The 20,816-nt window shown below is 39.6% G+C and overlaps 1 protein-coding gene across 1 annotated transcript in view; it reads right to left on the reverse strand.

Annotated features, from left to right (window-relative positions):
* Positions 1-20,816, reverse strand: part of NPNT (nephronectin) — a 50,328-nt gene that overhangs the window by 9,785 nt on the left and 19,727 nt on the right. Inside the window, exons 4-8 of the mRNA XM_050338465.1 lie at positions 15,791-15,910; positions 14,818-14,937; positions 9,817-9,951; positions 8,677-8,799; positions 6,394-6,804 (exon numbers count right to left, since the gene is read on the reverse strand). Of these exons, the coding sequence (XP_050194422.1) occupies positions 6,394-6,804; positions 8,677-8,799; positions 9,817-9,951; positions 14,818-14,937; positions 15,791-15,910 (909 nt within the window). The remainder of the gene's footprint in view (positions 1-6,393; positions 6,805-8,676; positions 8,800-9,816; positions 9,952-14,817; positions 14,938-15,790; positions 15,911-20,816) is intronic.

A 20,816-nucleotide genomic window follows, 5' to 3' on the forward strand; every position in this document is an offset into this window, starting at 1 on the left:
AGATACAGTAGCTGCTAGTCTGGAACAGACACACTGAAGTGTCTTTACATCTGCTGCATCCACACGGCACAGGGACTGAAAGAGGTCAGCCCATGGGAGCAGACAGAAAAGCAAGCTGCCCTCTCCCTGGGCTGCAGGATGACTCCAGACTTCAAATCACCTCACAGACATCACTCATGATCCCCCACGCACTCACCAGCAACGGGATGCTCTTCTCATCTAGGGAAACACAGAACAACACACTGCGCCTCCATATCTTCCCGTTCTTCCCAGCCAGCACCTTATGGCTTTTCTTAGGGACCAAAGGCTCAGACCACAGACTCACAGATAGTTATAGGGTTCTAAATGAGCGCTGTGGCAAAGAGCATTGAAGAAACCCACTGCCATGTTTTAAGATTTGTGGGATACTCAGGGGTCACAGTTTCAAGGTATGTGCTTGCCCTGTGCACCCTCTTCCCAGTCTATCGTAGCCTTTGTTTATAGAAAATACTGCAAGAAATATTATGAATTTCATTTCCAAACTACTACAGTTTACTTCCTAAAATACCATTTCTAACTCTGAGTTACATCTGTGCACACATACAAGCATTCTCCTAATAAAAGTTGATCTATTTGCCTATGATTAAAGCTTAAAAAAAATTCCTTCAAAAATTTCCCTTAAGTCCTTTCCAAACACTGTTTTTATGAACTTCTAGAAGAATGTGTTGCAGTGCATTAAACCAGACACTTCAGTCCTCAGACCTAATTAGAGGAATGTGCATTCAATTTGAAACAAGAGTTACCATAAGAGATTCAGGACGCTAAATATGATCCAGGTGTACACTCTTTTTTTGCTACAGCAACTAATATGTTGAGTGGCGATCGTGGGAGAAAGTATTTGGCACAATTATTTTTTGCAAGCTTTCCAAGCCCTTTCTGTGTACTTTATATAGCGTATCAGTGTGCTTTTCACTTAACTTCAATGGTTTGATAAAGCTCGTTAAATATAAACTTGGCTTCTTTTTCTCTTGGAGAATTTTATAAGCTGAGTAAGCCAATACATCAACACTACCATATTCTCAAAGTTCATAAACTGGGGGAAAATATTAAATAACTGCATAAGAATAATTTCTTTCCAGCTTTTTAAACGTTTGGGAAAACAACAGGGCTTTTTTTTCCTATTTACTTGCTAATTGCTGAGTTTGGGAGAATAAGAAATTGCATACTCATTCATAATAAACAGAATAATTGCTGTTTTGGTGTTACAAAACAAAAAACAGAGCGCAACTTCATGTTATTAGTAACTGGTATTATTATTAATAATGCAGTTCTCTGGCTTACAACAAACACTGGTTTTGCACTGTAAGTACACTTGCATATCCACACAATAATCATGATCAGGTTTCCCAGTTGTAAAAAATAACAACAAAAAAGGACAAGGAATTTTTTGACTGAATAGTTACGACCGAAAGTGTTAAATCCCACTTCCAAAAAATCCCCACAAGTAACGAGGTCTCACACAGAACCAAGCTAAAAGTAAGGGTAGTCCAGAGGTCAGTCAGACTGAGAAAACAAGAATAAATCCAGTTTTCCTCCAGGGAAGATTTTGATATATGCTGGGTTAAAAAGAAGAGGCAACAGAGAGGAACACTTCACCCTTTTTTGTCTGGACACACAGAGTGTCCAAGATATGTTTCCTACAACTCTGTAGATTTAAATTCTGTGGCAAGATTTATCTCAGGAAGGGTTTTCATGGACTGTCCTACCCTTCACAGCACCATTTGCATACAAGGGGAGAGATGCTACCACTCTGAAGTCCAATCTTGAATTTCTCAGGCAGTTAAAAGGCTCATTAACTTTGACCAAAGTCAAGCATCTTACTATATATCTTTCCAGGTTTTCTGCAAAGTAACCTGTCTGTTTTTCTATGAACATCCATTCAGGAGGTGCAGAGTGCCAACTGAGTTTCAGGGAAACATAGCTAAAACAAGTAGTCGACAGAAGCTTGTATATTGGATACAGGGATAAAACTAACTGGAAGATTTGAGAGTGTGACTTGTAAGACTCCTAGATTTTATGACTGCACTCCAGGGTATCAACAGGAACAAAGTGCCTATCTTAAATATTAAAATATTTTAGTTTCAATATTAAAACATTTTAAAAGGTACCAGAACACTGAAGACAAATGAAATGCTACTCTAATGACATCAAGGAATAACAATCTGGTCATTCTTTTCTTTTAGCATTTCCCTTTTTTCAACAGCTTCAAGGATCTCACAACTGCATTTACTGCACTAAGGACTTTTCAGTCATTGAAAGGAGGAACAGAAAGAATCAAGTTTTAATCTTTAAATTTTTTAATAGCTGTTATAAGTTTCCTAATTCCAATCTTTCCAGCTCCACTACAGGCTAAGAAGGAAAATTGATGAACTGTCTCTTAATACAGATAAGGGGTTCATGCTCTGCTGATATCTAGTATTATGCTTTAAGTTTATGCTTTTAATGGTTATCACCCAGATCCCAATGGCAGCAGAAATTCATAGCCCTAGTGAGAAGTTTGTTCCGTTTGTTAGAGACTTATCCATCTGAGTAACTAGAAAAAATTCCTCTGTACTTCACTGTAGTTTGTATCAGTCTTGAAATAGTTAAATATTAAGCCATCACTGCATTCCTCCCTCATTGCCATTCCTCCCATATCCATATCAGGAGAAGATTATCCTTGGTGCCAGATTCCACTGTCTGTATCAGACTAAGTGGTTCAAAGGCCAAGTGTAGGAATTCCATTTTAAAAAATACTAATTTTTTGTTCTCTAAAAAGGCAGCTCCCCAAAGTCACTGCAGGCATTTTTAGAAAAGCGGTAAAGCATCTAAAGGAAAGCAACAACTCAATACCTTTCACAAATTGCAAAGGCATTTAAATAACATTATCAGCATTTTTATCATTTGTGCTCTTTGTCACCACCGAACAGACCAATTTCACTGGTCCTCAGTTGATTTCAAGCTGAGCAATGCATTCAAGAGAGCTATGAAGTGAAAGCCTAGGACAAACTTACCCAATGTGTGGGACAGCAGGTGAAATAACGACAAAGGGAGGAAATAGGCAAGCGACGAGTCACCAAGGGTCAGCCCAGGAAAAGATTAACTAATGAAAAATTAGATTTTGAGAGATACAGGAAAAAAAGTACCCATGCCCTGGCATGTTTCCTCTCCTCATGTGGACCAATCCTAGACCTCCACGATTTGCAGGATTTAGTCTGGCACGCTAGGACATCTATCACTGTACAGAAACCAATGACCCCTTTGCCATAGATTGCCTAACAGAAGTACCACCTATCCCATGGCAAAGCAAAGCAGTGTTTACTGTCATGCTGCTTTGTCAAAGTCTGGCTAAGGCTTCAGAGGCCCAGGGGAAAAAAGGAAGGAAAATGTCCATGCATCACAAGATAACCTAGTTGAAAACACAACTTTAAATATTGAGATCTTCAGCAGGTAATACTGGCTGGAAGATCAGAACTGCCAGTGCGTGCTGGGTACAGTGCTCTCTGTGCTGGGTTCTGCCCATCCCTGTGTGACAAAACACCACCTTTTGTGACTGTTTCAGATACAACAGCCCTTGGCGACACAGCAGGAAGCAGCCATCTAAGATGAGACAGTAATTCCTCTGAAGACTTTCCAAAACTGAATAGTGAAATCCCATTTCATTATCTGAGTGGATCTAATATCAGTTTTCTCCTCTGTTTTCCAAGACAGTAAGAGTTACAAGATTACTTAGATGTTGCCTGCATTCTCCAGTGAGAAACAAGTACAGGCAGTAAGAGTGAGGCTTTTTCTTCTCTTTTCAGACAGGCATATGGGAACAACGGTGTGAATTCATTTTTGAGAATTAGCTTCTTTGCTGCCTCTACTGGAGAAGCAGATGATGTGTGGAAACGAACACAAAGAAGCTCGGCAAAAGCCAAATGAAATTAGCTCATATCCACAACCCACGAACACTGCAAAGACGATCTGATGTAGGTGAGACTAACACAGCAACAGCTTTAAAGAAGCTGAAGGAAGTAGCTGAAAACTCCCCTTCCCTCAGGAAATATAGAGACAAGTGAAAAATCCACAAATGTTTTTGGAGGTGGGAAGGATTTGGCACGTCCACGTAGCAGATAAGAAGCAAGTCAAAGGTTAGCTAAGTGTTACTAGTTATTCCAGTTTGAAATTCTGTATTGTCCCAACATCATGGTCGCTAACACCGTGTTTGGCCACAAGGAACCCTTTTTGAGAGGCACTGGATTAGACTGGGTGGGAGCTCTGCTATCCTGAGCTTGCAGTGCCTTACACTGAGCAGTAGGTTTCAAATCCTTAACAAATGCTTTTGTGCACTCCCTACATAAATGCCTCTGGGCAGAGAGAAGGCAGGAGGGGACACCAGTGACCACTATCTAGATGATACTTTCAAAGTGTCCAGAAGAGAAAAGAGGGGGAAAAAAAGAGCAAAAAGGAGAGCAGAAAGGAGAGAAAAAGATCAGAGAGAAAGGATAAAAAAGACACCAGCTCTGCTAATGAGTACACTACTAGCATCATCTAGAGCACAAGTGGAATATGTTTTCAGTCATGCAGTTATGTCACACACATATGTATATCAAGTATATCTCTGGCAGGGGATAGAAAACAACGATATAGGATTAAAGACAGACATCTGTTGACTTATCTGAGGAGCTATCTGTCCCTGCATTACATACTGGGGCCAGTAAGAGCTGCTGGTGCTTGACTCTGTTGCAGTCCTGCTGTGTAGTGCACTTAAGCCTTTGAAGCTATGTATGTATATCACAAACCTCAAAGAGTGGCAGCTGACCTAAACAAATAGTTGATAAACACTTTGCAAAGATCCTATGTTTGTTATATGTACCATAATGTAAGCTTGCAGTCAGATCAAACCAAACTTAAAGTGTTTTTACTTTCCTGCTTTTCCAAACCCCTGTATCTGAAGCATATCTCTTGAAAGCATTAGCTTCAAAATCTAGCCTCTAGGGACAATACAGAAAAACTAATTGTAAATAATAAGCTTTAAACAGAGGATTGTTATGTCTCCATGAAAACAGCTGAAAACTATCCCTCTGCTTTAGAATTCCAGAGAACACTTGCAACACAAGACACCTGAGAAGCACAATGCTAGAATCTAGAGTCATTTCCACAGAACTCTTTAACTGTTGATTGACATTACACAAGTTTTGGGAGTCTTTACTATATATTTCCTTTTACAATGTCATATAAGCATGTTTTAATATTTTTAACTGAATATAGATTGTTTAAAAAATAATCTTGAAAAAGTCAAAAACACACTCTATTAAGTAGTACCTGGATTTGTCTTCTAAATTTTAAACCAGCTTCTGTCTCCATTTTAAATTTATCTAACTGTCCATAATAGATAAAACGTCACAGGAAAATCCTTTCTACAAGAAACAAAATATTTTGCTATTTAATGACCTACTACAGCAAAGCCCAAGATGTTCCCGGACAGGTGCCAAAGTAACCAGAAAAAACTCCCAAATTGCTTGTGCACCTGCTCTGAGACAGCAAACTTCTCCTCCTACAACCCTGCTTCAGCAGCTTTATTGTACAACAAGCTGAAGGAGAAGGGTTGATCCAACACACCCTCCCCATCTCTAAAATTAGCAGCAGAACTAGAGATGAAATCGGGTGTTGAGTATTTCTTGGCAGATATGCATAGCTCTGTAAGTGCCAGTAATGTCTGCTGTGGTATGCACTAAAGCTGGCATGATAGTGCTGTACATTTCAGAGAAGCTCTTAAAATGACATGTGTTCATGCTATGGGACTCTTTACTATCTTCAGCTTTTCATGTATCCCTTTTCATAGACACAGTCCATAAAACTACCCTGTTATTTTTATGCAATTCTCCCACTGCTTAGTCATGAACATCTGAGAGTATTTGAATTCATACAATATAGGTCACATAAAAGTCTTTAGGTAATCAGACATGGTCCCATTTCTTACCATTCTTAAAGCTGTGGAAATATGCTAATAGTGACCCTCAACTCCCTGAATTTGAATCCATTGACTACTTATGAGTTATGTTGCATTTCAATACTTTTCAATAAAATGTCTTTCATTTCCCTAAAACTTTCACCTGAAAGCATAATTTAGTACTTATACAGGACAATATACTCAATAATTTTAGAAAGAAAATAAAAAAAGAAATTTTTAGATTAATTGATTCAGAATTTACTTCCCACATTTTTTGTTAGGTAATAAAATCAACTATTTTTGCAGCTTTACCACATGACCATTTCATGCCTTTGTTCTCATTGGTACAGTGTTCCAAACAAACCAAACAGTACAGTGCATGCTTTCACCTCACTGCACCTACAGGTCCGATAAATGAAAGGATATGTAAAATTACTTACTGAACACATCTCCTCGCGGTTTCTGAGGATCTGGCTGGATCCTGTTGTCATCTATAATTCCTTTCGAAGGCGTAGTTTCAATGGGAACTTGTGAAGGTTCTTCAGTTATTACAAGAGGAGGTCTTTGTGGTGGCAGTGTAGGTCTTATCGTTGTAGGTTGGGGTGGTGGTGGAGGCCTCGTTACCGGCGTCGTTACTGGCCTTGTCGTCACTGGCACATATCTAGTGGTTGGTCTTGTCGTCACTGGCATGTATCTAGTGGTTGGTCTTGTTGTCACTGGCACGTACCTAGTGGTTGGCTTTGGTGTCAGCCGAGTTGCCGGTCCAGGTGTAGGCTGGGTCGTTGGTCTGGGCGTAGGTCGAGTTGTTGGTTCAGGTGTAGGTCGAGCCGTCGGCCTGGTCATCGGCTTTTCTGCAACAAAAGCAGGGACATATGATGGTCTGAGGGGTTGCCTCGTGTCTCCAACATCAAGAATCCTAATTTTTTATACCACTGCCTCCTTTAAGGAGAATGCAGTTGCCCTTGAATATATGACATGGACCAGGTGGTTCAATAGGAAGACACTAGGAATAACTGCAAAGAGAATCAAAATAGGACCATAATGGACATCTGAGCCTCTCACACCAGAAGCTTAACAATCTATTTCATTATGAGACAGAGAGAGAGAGACTTTGCTGAAATAACTTTTTTCTTCTGAATGTTTCCACCAGTTAGAAACATACTTTAGCATCAGCACTGCTGAGTTATCATATCCCTTTAGACAGTACTTCTCATTGCAGCAGTTTAGATGATTTAGAATGACTGAAGGCCAAAAGACTTCCATCCCCACCTGCTCCCATGCACTAAGTCTCTTTCAGAGTTAGTAAAACTTACCCAAGAGCACTGCTGATTAAAAAAGCACAGGCAGGAAGCTGTGGGTTAAGCAGACCTCTAAATTGGACAAGTTCATAATCAGGAGTGGAGGCAGGTTTAGTAAGACTCCAATGTTACAACCATTTTGGTCACAGATGGGCAGACATCTCTGGCTTAAGAAAATTATCTTTCAGACCCCTTCTTCTAAACTTTCCTCCTTGTCAATAAGCAGTAATCATTTTACAGAGATTGAACCTAAGTCAGACTTCACTTAAATCTTTACCTTTGCTAAGCATCAGGAAACTGAGTAAATTACATTTTTTCAGGCTCCACCAAAATGAGGTGAACTGAGCACCACCTACACCAGTGACAGGACCTACAGTACCATCTCCTCCACTATTTCATAAAGAAAGGACAGCAAATTTTAATTTGGTTTCACAAGGGGAGTTTCTGCAGACATGAAACACACGAACATCTGTTTTGCTATTTATAATTTTCTATTTGTTAATAAGCCTTTTATATCTCAGTGGAGATCTTAAAAGGCCCAATAAGAGCTCTGGTCACATATTTTGTTTACAAGTGTTTCAAGTATAACACACATTTAAAATGACGAACTACTCTTTGTTAAGCAATGAATTGTTTAATGATAGCAGGAAAAAAGGGTTTCCCTCTGGCCACTCGTGTATATTAAAATACAAAACATACCATAGGACAATGTCCCAGTAACACACATGAAATGTGACCACATACAACTGCAAGCACTCCACTTGTGAAAGATCACCTTTTACCATGGTAGCTACAGCTAAAGGAAAAAATGGCATTGCTCTTTAAAAAAACACAGAGTCAAAGACCAGATCCCAAAAAAGAACACAGGGTCCTCAAAAAGATTCAGCAGATGTCAAAGAGCTGCACGGTCCTGTGGGATGTCAAATGTAGGGCCTATTCAGTACTGGGGGAAATGGTTGCTTCTCCCAAGAATGAGGTGAGCAAGCAAATTCTCCAACAGTGAATTCTTTTAGAGAAACCCTCCCTCTCAGCTCTGCTCACATCTGGGAAGCAGCAGGGAGTGGATGGGGCGAGATGCTGAAATGGGCCAGTTGCGGAGTGTACACAACAACAGGGTATGAGTAATACGCACTGTTTGATCAGACCTACCCTGCTTACTCAGTTGTTCTCATCCTGAAGCTATCTCTAGAATCAAGCTGTGAATAGGGAGAGGTGAATTTCTTTCTAATTATGAAAATGTCTCAGGGAAAGGTATTTTTACCAAGGCATGCTAAGACTTAGAAAACTCCAACTACATTCCCCAGCCCCTTATTAAGTATTAAAAAAAGCTTAGCGAAACTGAGTCTGATAGTGCAATACCTTAAGGTTTACAAAATGGGATACGTTAACTTTCAGAACCTGCTTTTCAAAAGGAGCATTACATACGTGTGCAGCTTGTTCCATTGTCTCTGTAACCTTCTTTACATTTGCATTTGTAGGATCCTGGGGTATTGTAACAGTGTGAAAAACTACCACACTGATGGTGGCCAAGGGAACATTCATCTATATCTGCAACAGAGATTTACATTGAAAAAAAAATCATTTGCTTCAAAGAAACTTGACTTTTTGCTTATCCCTGCAAAAACATAAACATTATTATGATTATTTTACAAAAGTAATAAAACTGAATTGCCAGTGGGAAAAGGAAGGTAGACAGTCACAAACAATGTGGTGATACAAACATCAGGGTAAAAGGGACTACTGGGCAACTTTCGTATTTCTCGGCTTATACCTCAGCATCAGCTTCAGACATGCCTTGGGATAGACTGAAGTTGAGATCATGAAGATCATGATTTTAATAACCCCTTCTTACAAGTGATATAATAAGAAAAGAAAAACAGTGTAGGAATATTCCAGTGCTCTGCATAGAAATTTCTCTGAAAAAATACACTTAAACAAACATAAAGCAATGCCTTGTTATCTGCACATGATCATTTCTTCAGTGAAAGGATCATAACCAGTTGAGACTCTGAAACTAAGGCAGAGGGACCTGGGAATATCTCTGTTGAAGGGCATACATGAGCTGCATTCCAGTCTCATGTCCAGACACAGACAAGTTATTTCCCAACTCCTGCCTTCTCCCCACCTGTCTTCAGGGCAAGGAAAGTTGGGCGGTCTGGGTTGGAAGTAGCTGGGGTGTGCCCATTTTCTTATCTTGGATCTCGGGGCAGACCGGTGGTACAGCTCAGACACAGCTTAAGCTCACTACACTGCTCCAAGCCTACATCTGCCGGTGCAGTGAACCCTGCAGGGACAAAGGCTTTGGAGAGGAATTCCTGGGGTCATCAGTTCTGCTCTCCCACTAGCTTCCACACAAGAACCACTTAGAAGAATGTGGGCCAAATACATGCTTTCTCTTTCTCAGTCTATTTCTAGAATCCACCTCTTCTTAAAATACTGATGCAGTGTAGAACAACCTGCTTCAATATTTCAGCCACAAAAAATAAAAACTCCTCTTAAAAACATTAATTTCATTTTAGAATATGCAGTTCTATTACATGCATGTAAGAAATAACTTGTTTTTACCATGGCATTGGTATTTGCCTCCAATGTACATCAGATCAAAGCCTTGGTGACACCTGCAAATGTAGCTTCCAAAAGTATTGACACAGTGCCTAAATCTTGGACAGATAACTCTCCCAGTAGCACATTCATCAATATCTGTGGAAACAAAGGAACTGTATTATTCTTAATAGCAGTTAAAATACAGTCTATGCTGTCTAAATTAAACTGATTTCACATAATGGAAAGCCATAGAATAACCAAATTATTTTTCATAAGGTCCCTTGCTCAGCCAGCAGTAATACCTGAGCACTACTTCTGACTGTGCCATCTTACTTCAGTTCTTGGTGACATGCCCAAATTTTTACGCCTCCTATGCAAGGAGCCTTTTCAAATACTGCTGTGAGTAACAAGAGATGTATCGGCATAAGAAGCACTGTTACTGAATTTTGAATGCTTGCTCTATGCACTTGCTGTCCTCGTACCTTCCCCTTGGAGATGAGATGTTTTCCAGTTCCCCACAGAACGGCGTTACAGCTTCCTCAAGGCCTCAAAGCACTCATCCTTGAGACTCTAATGGTATTTGTCTGAAGAAAATCTATGTCACATTATTTGTGTAACTTTCATTTGCCCCGTTAAGCCCTGCCTGGTTATAAAGACAGCACTTGGATTTATAGGTAAGGAATTATAACTAAAACTACCACAGTAATTCTTTTTCTGAAACATGCCTGAAATATTGTTCCTGTAGCACAAGTCATACGTGCACATTCAAAGCACACAGTGGGAAGTGGTCTGTTTTCTTAAAATCTCAGGTGTCCCTAATCCATGACCTGCCCTTTGAGCCTACCAGGGTACCTTCATCTGTTCAGGACTTGCTCTAAACAAAGGGAGTTCAAGCTAACGCTAGGGCTGCAATATTTCTGTCTCTCCTACCAGTCAGCTGCCACAGGTCAAATGCTTTTTGAGTACCCGTTCTTTTCAGTCTCTTATGCTGCACAGTGCCTGTGCTGCAGCTGAGGCCTCTGTCATGGAGAAGCTGGTTACTTAAGTGACCTTAAAATATCTCTGAGGTGCTGAGATACATGGCTCCCAGCAAGACCTGAAGCCGTGCCGCTGTTCTTCATGCTGACTAACAAGACAGGCAGACGCCCAGGGCGCAGCTGATGCTCACCCAAGGCTGCTTTCACTGCCTGGGAAACACTTCAGGCGAGGTCAGGCTGACACACAAAAGCTGCTTGCGCTACCACCACTCATTCTGTAGTCCTTGGATACTGAGCTAAAGCCTGCTGAGTGCTAGAACACTAATTCTTCACTTTGGTAGAGACCTGCCATGCACGGCTGCCTCTGACGCACGCAGCTCCTGATGTTTCTTGGTTATCTACAGGGCACAGTTCAAGCCTTTGCTCTGCAGCTCTATCAGGCTCTTGATCTATGGGAAAGCAAGATTTTGCTCTCTATGCAATTCTTTTCCCAAAAGCAGCACTTCAGCTGCAGATGTCAAGAGTGCAAAACAAAGCCGAGTGATTGATGCCCTGCTGCTTGTAAAAGAGGCCTGAAAAGGGCAGAGAAGCCTGAGTCTCTTCCACCACACAGAAAAAAATGTTACCACAAAGCTGGTTAGTTAGGAGAGCCACCTGAGGCAGGGGAGAGGTAGCTTCAAATTCTTCAAGATGTGTTGTTTCCCACAGCTAAAAGAAGTGACCTACAACCATGAATTACCAGCCAGACGGATTCTCCCAGTAGCTCCTGCTGGCACTGTCCCAGTCTGCATGAAGAATTACTGAGGACAGGAGGGATTCAACCCCTGAGCTCCCACACTCCTGGCCCATCAGACTGCTCTGACATAGCTGCAAACCTCCACTCTCCAAGGAGAGCACTGCTGGAATGGTGCAGTAAAGGCTTGAATGAGAAAGAAAACAAGACCAATACTTGGCCCCTCTCCACATGCCTGGATCTTCCTATAAATCTCTCTTGATTTGAATCTATTATTAACATTTTAGGCTTTGACTATGCTGTTAAGTTTTACAAACTCTACCACATTCTTCACTAGAATTTAATTTACAAGTCACAGTTTTTTACTCTTTATTAAAGTATTATTCCAAGGCTGCAAGTTTCAAACTCTTGATTACTGTGAATTAGTTCTGTTCTTTGTTGGTTTTGATTGGTTTTTTTCAATCTTTAAACCACAACTTCAGAAAGTAATTCAAGAAGGAAAAGATTAGCCATTGAACATATCTCAGAATGGATTATGATCTTTAAAACCTAATGTAGCTTGCCCTGCTTTTCCCTTTCCACACATTCACATTTCTGCAAATTCACATCAGGCAAGCAGTATGTTACACAGTGAGAACAGTGTCATGGTATTGTTTAATTTGCTATGCAATTATACCTCTTAAAGATACAGGACTGAACTGCTAATCAACACACTTTAGAAAACTGACACAAAAATAATGGAAAAATATAACAATCTTCCACATGCATTTAATATGAGATGCATGGATACTCATTACTAGGGGGGGAGTAGTTCTCAAATAGTACAGTGACTGTGGCACCTTTCAAGTTAATGCACACCTGGACCAAATGGTGTAAGGCTGTTTCCCTTTGCCTGCTACAACCTGCTGTGGTTCATACCTGCTTCCTAAGAAAAGCAGGGATGAAGAAGTGAGTTGTATTCTCAGTGCCAGGCAGCTGCTCCAAAGGCACCTAATGCAGACAGCACCTAATGAGTGTGATAGTTACTGTTCAACAGAGAATCAGAATTACAGTCTTGTTTCTTTCTTGCTGTGAGTATGACCATATTACCAACTTAAGGACAAAACAACTAGGAGACTGATTTAAAAACTGATTTTTAAGTTTACAATGCCATTTTTTCAAATTTCTATACAAACACACACAAAAAAAAGGGAAATAATTTATTTTATAGTGAAAATCATTATTTTCAGTCCTCAAATAATTTCAGACCTTCTGAAGCTGAAATGTCTATCCTGCTAATTTCATTAAATTAAAATCCCCATCCAAAAATCTGGCAACACTAATTGATTTATTGATTCAGTCATTAATTAATTAATTAATTAGTTGTTTAATCCACATTTTCACTGACTATTTTGCTGATTTATTCTTCACTTTGTTGTCATTTAGTTTATATGATTTACCTTCACAGCCAAATTCGTGGTTTTTTAATGATTATCTGGAAGGAACATTTTAACAAGAGAATGATCAGCATGGGTTAAACTAAGCATAAAATAGTGCCTAGAGGAATTTCCACCTGTGCTAAAAAAAAGCATTACATTCCCAGCTGTCCTTCAAACTCTCCTCAAACAAGGATTTCATGAGATGTAGCCAATGCACAGTTCAATTTTCTTACCATCATCTACGCTTCTATTTGTACTGCAGCATTATCCAGACCTTTGCTGGAGCTGACAGCTTCCCCAGGAGTGATGAACTTGTACCCATGTGAGCAAAAGGCACGACCCTAATCCCAAATAACTTCAATTCCTGGAAGCATTTAGTACAAATCAAACTTGATAGAAAAATGGCATAAAAAGGGTGCACATCATAAGCACTTCATACCAAAAAAAGGGGAGTACATTATGTTATGATGTGGAAAGAACAAACATCTCCAGCTGTAAATACTTTCTCTGTATTGTACAAGCCTGTTCTGAAATTTTTCTGGAAATTCTAGAAAGGGGTTATGAGATCAGTCTGAATGATGCACTCCCAACTGAAATATGGGTACACAGTTCTTCACTTTTCTGGGAAAAAAAGGTGGGTTTTTTTAAACTACTCTGAAGAACTGAAAGAGCTTCATATGACTGGGTTGAGTGCTAGTCTTTGTCATTAAAGTACACTTCGTTTATCTCAAAGTATGAAGTTTGCCTGAATATAAAAATGCACACTAGGAGAATGTTGCAGGCATTTTTTCTAGCAAGTTTCTCTACTTGGCATAACTTCCTTGAATTTGTACTTTAAATCACTCAGCTCACTGTGGCACGGCACAAGTATCTTCCAAAGATCTCTGTCTGCCATAACATCTAAAATGCAATTAATCATAATTTAATCCCTTCAGCATGTAAAAATGGTGGAGGTTCTTTTCTCCTTTTTTCCATTCTTTTCTGTGCATAAACATGCCAATGAAGTACTTTAGAAAACCTCCAACTTAGTGTGGAGCCTGCTCTTCACATCAGAAAATCTGAAATCTATCCCTTTCTCTGCCAACAAATTCTTGGTCAGCACAGGTCAGGCACTTGGAGAACCCCCTGCCTCGTGAACAACCAAGACACCCTAATGGATGATTAGGACATCCACATTTTCTTGCATTCTTTCGGGGTTGTTACTGGTTATGGAACTGTAGCACTGCATAGGTTATAAATAATAAAATCACTGGAGCATCATATACACTCAGGATGTATAGTTAATGACTAATAAAATCACACGTCACACTGTTCTTCAGACCATAGTAGAGTCTGATTAATCATAAGCACCTTTACCGTGTCCACAAACGAGGAAACGAAACATCTCACTTTTACACATTCTGAATTCCTGAGTTTATTTTAACCTGGAGTTTTCACAGTATGGGAGAAAGATAGCAGATTCAATTCCATTAACACTGGGAGCATGCATAAACTTCTGCCTTGTTCCACTATAATGTCAATGACTTTTACAAATTACCCCTCTACCCCCTGAGCTAGGCACCACCATGCTGGGTATGAGGGAGAGCTGACCTCCACATTTGTTTTTTTATGCAGGCAGGTATTTTGGAGTCTTAGGCCCAAGGGCTTGGATACCAAACAGTCTGTATGGGCTTTAGACAGACAATGAACTTGCAGGACTGAGGGAAAACACTGGCAATCTCTGACACAGACCACTTGAGCAACATCCCTCATTATAATTCTCATTAGTAACATCTTTAAATCGCATGTACAATGCATTCTAATTTCATCTGAAACTCTCCTGAACTCCATTAAATGTAAGGATAAAAACACTGTGGAGAGAAAAAAAATATTAAATCTACATTTGATCACCTACCTATGCAAGTCCTGCCATCAGGCCCCAGCTGCAGCCCTGGGGAAGGACAGCGGCAGCGCACCTCCCCTTTCAGCACATCACAGCCATACTGGCAATTTGCCATCAAGCAAGAGAGGGCATCTAGAGAAAAACAGTTGAACATATTTAGATAAGGACTCTGATCAGTACTAGAAAATTACTGAAAATTCTGAAGAATTAAGATGTCACACAGTTATGATAGAAGTGGAAAAATGCTTGTTGAATTTGACAGGTATCCTCTTGGGCTTCAAAGGGCAAATGCATCTGTAGTATAATTCATCTCCTCAAAAACTGCATCTCCAAAGGAGGGGGGTGGAGGGGGGAAGAAAAGAGAGAAAACCACCACAGTTCTTGCAAGTTGTGTCATAGAATGCAGCCCCCATGAGGAATATAAAGCCCAGTATGTAACAAATTCTCCTGGACAATACTGCCATTTTAAAATAGGAGCATCTCTAATTAAAGGTAATTTCTCTTCCCTTCCCTCTGTCCAGGCGTTCAAGGTAACCAATTTTATGTGAGCAAGTAGGAACCTGATCTCCAGAGAGACGACAGTACAGTTTTATACCAGTCAAACAACCAACATCTGCAGCATTAAAGATTTTACATTCACAAGGCCATAATGCAGCAGAACTGCAGGTGTCTTGCTGCAATGAAAACTGCAAGCACTTGTCCTTGAAGGCCAATTAACAGTGATTTACAGCACTGAAGAATGCTTCTGGGGAAACTTGTAATAAAACTAATAAAATCAAAATAATTGCTTTTGGTTTTCTCAGCCTAATTTTATTAGGGGGAAAAAAAAAAAAAAAAAGAAGCTCGTCTTGCGCAACCGCCTAATTTCCAGGAAGATTAATCTTTTACTTTGGAACCCGTCTCTGTTTCATAGAAGTTTCCCAGGGAAACTCAAGCAGGGATTTTGAGAAGCTTGAAAAAAAGCAAGCAACAAGCCTTGCCGTACTCGAGCACGTTCCATCTGGCATAAGCATGTAGCCGTTCAGACAGTAGCACTTGTAGCTGCCGTAGGTATTCATACACCGGTGTTTGCACGGCCGCGGCTTTAGTCCACACTCATTCAGATCTGAAACGAAGGGCACAAGGGAAGAGGGTGGGAAAAGAAAACACACAGAGCGTGCGTGACGAAAACTAGCTCAAGTTGCTGGAGAAAGGAGGAAAAACACGGCAATTAGCTGTTTATATGCAGTTCAGCTGATAGCAAGTGTCCAGAACGTTCTGTGCAAAGCACTGTTCTTCCTTCCTGCCAAGTGGCTTATTTTCTTTGGTTTCATCAATATCTTTTCAGAAATGATAGCATTAGTATTAGATGTGCCAGCCATTTCATTAGGGAACACACAAGCTCAGGATGCCCACATCTTGCCACTATTCATGGTGATGCCATGTACAGGACCAGCCAGCACTCTGGAGGAGCAGGAGGAGGAAGAAGAAAGCAAATGTCACTCTGTAATCACTATCAGCAATTCTGATAGCAATTCAGTGATTCACTATCATGCTTCAAAATTAGTTGCAGAGGAAGGTAGGAAAGCTGATGCTAACCTACTTTAAACAATCTCACAGAGAAAATTTTTTATTTACTATCTACAAAATGCCGAAAAAAAAAGGTATCTGACATCAGTTATGTTTGTCAAGAGCTATCCACGAAGGCCTGTATTTCAGATTTACAACTTAATACAGAATTCAATACAAAATATTTAGCCTACAATTTCCATATAAGTAGACAGGGCTTTAAACAAGAAGTAAAGATTGAGTGATTTCCTTCAGAATTCTCTTCCAAGAATGTGTTGATATTAACTGAGTAAACCAGAATAATATGTTACTTAGTTATTTGTATAGTGATAAGCAAAGATGACAACAAAGGTGAAAATAATAAATCTATTCACAAATCCAGCCAGTGAGTACTTAAAAAACTGAGTTACCGACCCTCACCTTTAATATTGCACAATGCTCTCTGGAGCTCTGTCACAGAAGGAAAATTGCCATGATTTCCAGAATTTTTCAAAGAGCCATCTCCCACTATTAAGCAGTATCTCATTAAGTGTCAATCCCTCATCCATGTAGCAGAAAAGCAAGCCTTGGGGCTCCTACCATGTGGTAGATCCTCACACACCATAGCCACTTCATAAAATAACTGAGGAAGTGACACATACTTTCTGTGGGCTAGAGCTGAAGGCTCAGGGTTAAAGTGTTAAAGATGTTAAAACAGAAAGATAAATTTACCTCTCGTTAGAATAAAGTCAGTAATTTGTTGATTGTTTTTCAGATTAAAGTAGAAAACTTAACAGGGTCTACGTAGTAAATGGAGTGAGAAAAGTTACATTCACTGTGGAGAAGAAATTAGAGAAAACATTGCTTCTGGACAACTATGCCTGGAATTTTTCTAGTTCCCGATGTTTGGATTTTAAATTAATCCTGAAACACTGTAATCACTTAGTTTTAGAGAGCAAGATTCTTCATCTTATTCTTTTCAGGTCAAAATATTTTTTAACGGCATTCTAAAAATGAGAAATACTTTCCCTTTCATTTTGACTGATAAAATGCAGAGCCATCAAGAGAAAAATAAATGTATCAGACTAAAAGTCACTGATGTAATCCAAAAGCAGCCACAAGTCTGTTGCCTGTTACATCACTGCTGCTCTGGAGAGCTCCTAACAGTGTTTATGTGTATCATAAAATCTGTTGTCTTCTGACCTACTTTGTTTTCATCTTCATGGGGTCAAGGAATAGAGAGTGAGGTACTTGCCCTTCCCCTAACTGATAGATATGATCTACTTTACTTCATTTTCCAAGGCCTCGGGAAGAGCAGCATGTTTAGAGACAAGAATACTTCCTGCTCCCCTTTTCCACAAGGGGGTAGTGATAAGGGATATAATTTTCCCTTTCTTCCTGTGGAAGGCTGACCAAGATGTTTCTAGGAAACCTGAAGGGGCATATTTGCTCCTCAAGTGGTGAGGAGGATCAGGTGAGCATAAGCAGGACTTCATTGAGGGAAGGTTGGCAAAATAAGGGCCAGACCTATGCCTGACAAACAAGGGGTGATGACCATCTCCGCAGTCCTCCTGTGGATCATGCGCTGCAGAAAGAGCACTCCATTTCAACTCTCACTCTTTGGGAGTTGGAAAATTTTTCAGTAGTTGCTAGGAGAACATACTTCTCCCAACAGGCACCAATGCCCAGTAACAAGAATGTATCTGCTGGGTTTGAGAAAAACAGCTGTAGAAGAACGTACATTTAGTCCTGTGGAAAGAGATCTTCTGCAGGATAGCATATGTGTCTAGGTCATATGGGAATGCAGCAGGTGATTACGTTAGAGGGGAAGGACAAGTTTTCATTGTGAAAACCTTTGAGTAAAAAAAGCTTTACATAAAAATGTTCAATAGTTAACAGATGAAAGCTCACATTTTGGAAGTTAAACATCTCTCGGCAGCACCAAAAAACACCCCGCTTTTTTTTCCTTTTTCTGTAAAACATACAAGTAGGCAGCTCCTGACAGACACTATAACTGCATGAACATATTTATTACACATACAATGTGTCTGTTAAAAAAATAATTGTTAAATTCAAAAACTCTGCTAGCATTTGATTTCAATTCATAAACGTATCCCCAAGGAGTCCACACTATTGAATATACTGAGGTTCACTGACAATCATCATTTTGAGATGTAAAGTAAGAGAAAGTAAAATGTAAGAGGAAAAAAAAAGTTCTCCATGTCTAAAATACGTGTATTTTTCCTCTTTTGTACAAAAAGCATGACTTCTCAAAACAAATGCTTAACAGAGCTAAGTATAAAATACTTAACTAGATGTAGGGACAAAATAAGGAAAGGTAACATTGAAATTAGGTTGACAGAGCAGGATTTTAACAGTGCCTTGAGGTAATTTCTAGTGTTTGAATTCCCCTGCAATTCAGCTCCCAAGTTTAGATACTCCTGAAGATTTAAGAAGTGTCTTGCACTTACTTTCAGAGTTATGACCACAGGCTCAAAGTTGAAAAGCATAAAAATTTATGGCTGTTCCCAGGTTACCATCTTGCATAAAGTATAGATTACATTATGAGCCTTAAATAACTGGATCTTTCTGTAGGACTCTGAATTCTACACCACCATTTGGTACAAAATATTCTTAGTACAGAAATGAAAGCTCTGGTGCTGACAAATAGACAGCTATTAGTAACAAACTCTAAGAATAACCTGATATTAAAAAGCGGGCACAACCAACTCTATTACGATATCATATCACGTGCTTTCTATTTGTGGAGTTTGGGCTAAATTATTTCTATTGCCTTCATTTCATTACATTTCTGTCTATGAACAAATGCTGTCAGACTCCTCTGATTCACATCTTAAAAATACCTTGAAAAGTAAAAATCTTAACTTTGGCTGATGTAACAGAAACCTAAGGTTACCAGACAGCAAAAACAGGCTCCACTTAAACCTAAATCTCCTGTGTCATTGGTTTTCACTTTTGCCTTTGAAACTGGTTATTGAGAGAAAGATGTTTTTAACCTTATGGAGTCAGAATGAATGCTACTGTTCAGGAAAACAAGTACTACCAGTGCTAGGGCTGCTTAAGAGAAAAGCCAGCCCATGAACAGTTTAGGTGTATTAGAGCACACTGCTCAGCCCATCCAATTTTTCCCAAAACGCAACTTTTCTTCTTGTCAGCAGTGCAGACAGGCACATACTCGGAAACCACATGACAAGCATCACACAGTTCCCTAGGAGGCACATTGTACGATTCCTGGCAGGTCCTACTAGTTCTGCATAAAGGCCTGTATGAATATGCTGACAGCTCCCTTGATCCACCTCCACGCACCCATAATCTGTAGCAGCGTACTTCCCTAAGAAATGTCTGGATGTGCTGCATATGGACAGGGGGAGCACTGGAGTATTCCTGCTATTTATATACTGCTATTTAGATCTGAGTGTTTCTTGTTCCTTAAGTAAAGGCTACTTTTCAAGAACAGGTTCAGGCAAACGTCAGCAGCCAAAAAAAAAAAAACCAGCCATAGCAAGAAGGCTCTTGAAGAAACGCCAATTACTTATCAATTGTATATTTCAAGCAACCTCTATAAAGACATCACAGTATAAATGTCTATGCATCAAAAGAAGAAATAAGAAAAGAAGTCGCCTCTAAAAAAATTGAAAGCTAAACTGTATAAACTCAAAGGGTAATAAAAATAACATTTTTATGATAATTTCTTTTTGTCACTTATAATCTCGCACTGGCATTTAAAATATAAAGTGTAACACTTAAAAAGTTTAACAAATCCCTTTTATTTCTTTGTGAGGATGTCCACTCACTGTCCTGCACCTGGGAATTTCATTGATCTGCCATTTAATTTCCCACATTGCCTACAACTGTGCAGTCAATGCAAAACCAGCACACTTAATTTCAAAATAACATAAGACAGTACTGCACATAAAGACAGACTGACAGTTTTGAGCACTATGGAAAGAAGGTTCATAACAAACACAGGCTGCTGAGTACAAGTATTTTATTTTTAAAGAAGTGAAATGAAAATGTGAGTGAGTACAAGGAAAGGATAAGTGCCTTTTGCTGGCAAATCCGGATGTGACTTCTATGATTCTTTGGTTGCTGTGTGGCGCCACACGCAATCTTGGACCAACTTCAGTGAACACTTAACAATGGGGCGTTTATCCCTAGCAAGATGCAATACACTCTGCTATTTTTAATTAGCTCCTGCAGACTCCAGCATTCAGTTTTCCTGCCTTTTTCTTCCTATTAGCTAACTTGTATCAAGCAACACAAAAAATGTTCAGTACCTCACTCACTCAACTTTGAAAATAGAAAACCAAAGACCAGAAACCAAGTACAAAAATTAAACTGTTATCACCATGCCATAAAGAGTAGATCAGCTTTCATTTCCAGCAACTACCATCACACTACCATGTCAAACTCATGAGAGATTTGTAACCCCCAAAGAGAGTTTTGTTCACATCAATTAGTGT

Source organism: Myiozetetes cayanensis, unplaced genomic scaffold (assembly GCF_022539395.1).
Source record: "Myiozetetes cayanensis isolate MyiCay16 unplaced genomic scaffold, myiCay2020 scf7, whole genome shotgun sequence".
Taxonomy (NCBI): domain Eukaryota; kingdom Metazoa; phylum Chordata; class Aves; order Passeriformes; family Tyrannidae; genus Myiozetetes; species Myiozetetes cayanensis.